General features: G+C 33.0%; 1 protein-coding gene across 1 annotated transcript; it reads right to left on the minus strand.

Annotated features, from left to right (window-relative positions):
* Nucleotides 1–914: 914 nt before the first annotated feature.
* On the minus strand, nt 915–3,920 carry LOC126675399 (UDP-glycosyltransferase 90A1-like). Its single transcript, XM_050370039.2, has one exon. It carries the CDS (start codon nt 3,836–3,838, stop codon nt 2,366–2,368), a length of 1,473 nt encoding a protein of 490 aa, XP_050225996.1. The 5' UTR covers nt 3,839–3,920; the 3' UTR covers nt 915–2,365.
* Between the last annotated feature and the right edge of the window lie 1,814 nt (nt 3,921–5,734).

Genomic DNA, 5,734 nt, shown 5'->3' on the forward strand with positions numbered 1-5,734 from the left:
GAATAAAATTATGACTATGCACGTGGATGTAGATCACATTGATTAAACTACGTAAACTTTTATGTGAATGTTCTTTTTTTTCTTTTCTTATTTATTTTCTACTACCCTAACAAGTAAATTGTTGGTCTGGGAGGAGCGCAATGAATAGGAGAATGCATTCATGAGGTACAATGAGAACCATATAACCATGAGTCGGGCACCACATAGAACCCAAAACCCTAAGGTAATGAATTAGGTAGTCCATTGCACTTATATGTTAATAATTCTACTCATATGGGATCCCTTAAGTGTAATATCCTTCCACATAGGGCCGCTCTTCACTCGGAACTAGACTCCAACTCGTTAGGACTACACGATCAGAGTCACTAAGTTCCACCTAGCCGATTCGGGCTCTAATACCAATTGTTGGTTCAGAAGGAGCACAATGCATGAGAAAATACATTCACGGGGCCTAGAGTGAGAACCATATAGCCGTGGGCCGAACACCACATCAAAAGATAATGGGTTAGCTAATCCATTTCACTTATATATTCATTATTTTACTCATATTTTTTCAATGTGAGATTTATATCACACTTAATATTTAACACTCTTTTTGATATGGTCTAAAGAACATAAAAGAATCTTCTTCAAAGAGTAAATGTGAAACCCGAGGACAATGCCCAACTAATATTCAACAACTAATACTCAAACAATTATGAAGTGCAGCTCTCTACCCAATATTTATAAAAATTAAAATCAAATTGTTTAATGTAAAATAAAATAAATAAAGAATGAACATGTTTGTCTTAATCTACATGACGAAAGGAAGAAAGCTCATCTTTTCTTTTTTTTAATGAATAATATGTATTTTGAAATCAGAAAAAGTTGCAAAAACACCTAAACTCCGAACTTCCGCACAAAAAGTGACATACTTTAGGCGACGCACTAAAGGCTACAACTAGAAGAAAAGGCAACAATCATGGTCTAGAAAATAAAATACAAAAAGAATTCCTATAGAGATCAAAATCAGAATAAGAAACCTCCGATTACAAACTTTAAAGCGAAAAACTGCCTTTAAAAAATAGTTAAAAATAACCACACCCTTGTTCGGAGCGTTCTTGAACACTCTATTGTAGTCTGAGTATCACCAGACCAGGTCCAAAAAAAACGAGCAGGAATTGCAGAGATGTCATAGTTCTCCCTTCCACACCCAACTAAGAGACGACAACAGATGTCGAAGAAAAATCCGAGCACTAGAGTTCCACCAAACTTTATCAAGATGACCCAAATGAGGAGAAAGTGAGTTAAAGATAGCCTGACAATCACGAAACCAAACCTACTCCGCACCTCTAAAATGACGCCTCCTTTTCCAACCCTCGAATAGTTTCATTCTATTTGATCGTAATTTGTAAGCCTTACACATATCCCATTTCAGTGCCAAACTATAATACTTGCCTCGACGAAGATATATTACTAGTGGATGAGCTCATGTGCCAAAGATACATTACTGGTTATATTCGACCGCTGATAGATGCATTTTAATTCAAACTAATAATATACTAGGTAATAACTGTTGTAAATGTTGAGCTACCTAAGACTTTTGCGATGATTTTGTAAAATACATACAAAGACTAATGAGTTTAACTTATGAATACATTTTGCCAAAGTTGTATATTATGGTTTAATGAAAAGATTGAATTATTACACCTACAAAATAGTTTCTTCGTGGGGAAAAAAATCATTAACAACAAGAACATTAATATATCTCATTATAATACTCAATAAGTTCGTAAAAGTTTGCATGTAGTCCCATCAGTACTAGGGGATATCAAAGGCGAAACTGAAAATTAAGGCCGGTTTATGCACCTCATTTGTAATGATTTATTTGAGCAATGCAATTGTCTATTATTTTAGGACAGAGAAAAGACTATTTTAATGTTAATTGAAGTATGATGCCGAATGGAAAGTTGGAAACATAAAATAATAAATCAATACCACTACCGAACGAGAAATTCTTAGGTAGACTCAGTCCACCACGTCATCCGTAGACTTATCTATCACATTTTGACACGTCATTAAAATAATGGCACTATCGTAATATTACTATCCAAAGGTGTAAACAAGTAATGAACAAAATTACGATAGTGCCATTATTTTAATGACGTGTCAAAATGTGATAGGTTAGTCTACGGATGACGTGGTGGACTAAGTCTACCTAAGAATCTCTCCTACCGAACAAGGTGTGTTATAAAGCATTTTCCTTTTATGAAATTGACTATTAGCGAAGGGAAGCCTTTTTCGACGCAATTTATACCTTCAATTCCAAAGTCTTTAGCGACCGTTGGCGATCGGACTTTTAGGGTCCCAATGACTGAATAAAATGCTAATTTTCTTGCAGTGCGATAGCTCCCCGTCTCTTCAAATCCATTTCTTCTTTGCTTTTGCAAAGTTTCTCAATTATCATATCTAATGTCCGGGAAGATGAGCCGGTTCTCTCCACCATAGCTTTCTTGGCCATTTCTTCCATTTTCTTCACATTCTTTCTCACTATTTCCCCTTTTTCTCCTTCCATCAATTCATGCACCATCTTTTTTAAATCTTCCCACTTCACAAACCCTCTCACTGACCCGTTACATGTCTCCACTCTTAGCCCTACTTTGATCTCCTCCGCCACCATTCTCGCATTCAATGGCTGTTCCGCCATCATCGGCCATGCAAGAATCGGCACTCCGGCACATATGCTTTCTAAAACTGAGTTCCATCCACAATGACTTAAAAATCCTTTAACACTTGGATGCTTTAGTATCTCCATTTGTTCTACCCATTCTCTCACTATTATTCCTCTCTCCTTAACTCTCTCTTCAAATCCATCTCCCAATTCAGATTCCGTTTTTCGTATCACCCACAAGAAATTTACGTTCGATTCTTCCAACCCGATCGCTATCTCCGTGAGTTGCTCGACAGATATCTCCGCTTGAGTTCCGAACGCCACGTATAGAACCGAGCTTCCTTGCTTCAGCTTTTCATCTAGCCATTGAATCCACGTCCGTTTGTTTTTCTCTTCAGGATTTGGTGTTTTTGCAGATAAACACAACGGCCCAACACACCAAGTTTTTTGTTGATTATGTGACTTGTTCAAGTGATCAACAAAAACAGGCTCGAGTTCATGAAAACTGTTTGATATATATCCATAACTAATGAATGCAGCTGAGAAAACTTTCATTATGAAGTCAAAATGAGGATCCTTAGGTTCAGGTTTTACAAAAACTGGATCAAAATCATTTCTAGTGACCTTAATCCATGGAAACTCAGTTAAAGTTACTAACTCGTCATCCGACTCATCTCCGAGCAGTAACTTGCACTCGGCTACAGATCTTGACACACATGAAGAATAATTAGACATACCAAAAAATATGAACCTTGGAATACCAAGCTTCATAGCAGATTCAGCAGTCCACCATAGAAACCCGTCCGAGACGATGAAATTAACGAGTGGAAGAGCTTCAAGCGCCCGATCAAATTCCGGTTGCATGAGTTTTGTGGCGAGTGCAAAAACAGGAAACAGTGACATGGAAGGAAGCTTGTCAGTGCTTTCAATTCCTGAAGGAAGTTCCGGTACGTCGTCGGGGAATGAAAGGTCAATTATGGAGGCGTTAGTATCGGAAAGAAAAGATGCAATGAAGCGATGGTTCGCCGGAGTAGTGAAGACGGTGACGTTTACGCCACGGCGGAGAAGGAGGTGGGCGAGGTGAAGGAGAGGGATGGTGTGACCTTTTGACATGAAAGGGAAGAGAACAACATGATACTGAGTTGACTCGCGAGATTTAGTGTCTAGATTTTGTGTTTCAGAGCCCATTGCTTTGGGTTAGTTCAAGAAATGTAAGGTACGTGAAAAGATAAAAGAGAGGGAATGGTTGGCTGAAGATTTAGAATGGGAAATGAGATATTACTACACAATCTTTAAATAGAGAAACCTAAAAATATGGCATTTAATTCTGTTTTGCAAAATAAATATTTTTCCATTTCTAGATTTCTAGACGTAAGGTTTTTGCACTTTTATTTAAACTAGTAGTGGTGATTTATATGTTTCAAACTGATTTATAAAATGTGATTTGTTAATTTATATTTTATTTATTTATTATTTATTATAAGAATAAATAAATATTTTAGTATTTCTTATTGCTTTTATAATTTCTACATTGATAAATTCTGTATCATCTTAAAAGAATTATAGTTATAAATTTTATTTTTTCAGTATTTGTGCATTTAGGTTTCAAAACATGATAATTAATATATATAAGACAAATAAAAATATATATTAATTCATATTTTATATATGACTCGTAACGTGATTCATTTTAACATGGTCGTTATGAATTTTTTTTATTAATAATATTAATATTAAAGTCATAAGGTGGCAAAAACTACCAACTCAAAGTTTTCGCATAAAACGTGGTGCACTTAAATTTTATTAAATAAATTATTACTAATAATTAATTATTTTTATACTTGAATAAATCTCTGAAGCTATTATTAATAATTGCTAATTTTTATTATTTAAAATACATTATAAATTTTTGTAATTACATGTAGGCCGTTATTGATTTTTTTTTCTTTCAATATGAAAGTATAGCAATATATATGCAAATATTTTCAGTTACATGTTATCTAGTCAAAAATGTGTGCGTGTAATGTGATTATATTCTAAAATAAAAATTATAGAGATATTAAATTTAATTAGAAAGAAAATATACTAATATACCATATTATATGCAAATATATGGAAAGGAATATGGCTTTTCCATATTGTATATCAATACATGTGCGAATATTCAAAGGCATTATAAATTTTTAGTTTTCAGTTAAATGCTATTTAATTAAAAATTTATAATTGTAATGTGATTAAAAATATATTAAATTTTTTTTATTTCAGACATTCTGTTTTTTTTTCATAGTCAGACATTCTTACTTGATCATAAAGATATTATGTTTAAATTGAAAAGAAAATATACAAATATACCATATTCTATGCAAATGCGGAAAGGAATATTGGCTTGGGAAATTACCCCCTATAGGAATATTGGCTTGGGAAATTACCCCCTATACCTTTATTTTTTATAAAATTTACAAAAATATCTTTTTACCTTTAATCTACCAATAAATTATGGCCAAATGTCATAAAAATACCAAACTTTTCACAAAAGTTCTGACCTTTTAATTTTGTCAATTTTGGCCAAAAACTGATTATTTGGTTTCACAAAATTTCTGACCTTTCAATTTTATCGATTTTGGCCAAAAATGAATTATTTGGTTTTACAAAATTCCTGACCTTTCAATATATGTGGATGCCATGTAGACGCCACATAGGCAAATTGAAATCAAATTGAGAGTTGGTCACAATTGAAACCAAATAATCTGTTTTTGGCCAAAATCGGCAAAATTGAAAGATCTGAACTTTTATGAAACTTTTATAAAAGGTTTGACTTTTTTACGATATTTGGCCATAAATTATCAATAATCTATTAATAAACTATATAAAAAATATTTTTGTAAAAATATCAAAATGGAGGATATTTTTGGAAAAAAAAAAGAACATATCCCCTAAATGTTATTAATAAGAGAAAATTATATGGTTTATGTGATTAGCCTAAAGTAATTTCAAAACTAAGATTAAAGGCTTCACTTTTCAAAATTACTGTAGTACGCTTATTAGAACTTTTTTATTTCACTTTTATACTTTTAAAATTGCAAA

The sequence above is a fragment of the Mercurialis annua genome, linkage group LG3 (assembly GCF_937616625.2).
Source record: "Mercurialis annua linkage group LG3, ddMerAnnu1.2, whole genome shotgun sequence".
In the NCBI taxonomy this organism is placed as follows: domain Eukaryota; kingdom Viridiplantae; phylum Streptophyta; class Magnoliopsida; order Malpighiales; family Euphorbiaceae; genus Mercurialis; species Mercurialis annua.

What these genes read in the sequence shown, in the direction of transcription:
- LOC126675399 (XM_050370039.2), bottom strand. Translation starts at nt 3,838, where the DNA reads ATGGGCTCTGAAACACAAAATCTAGACACTAAATCTCGCGAGTCAACT.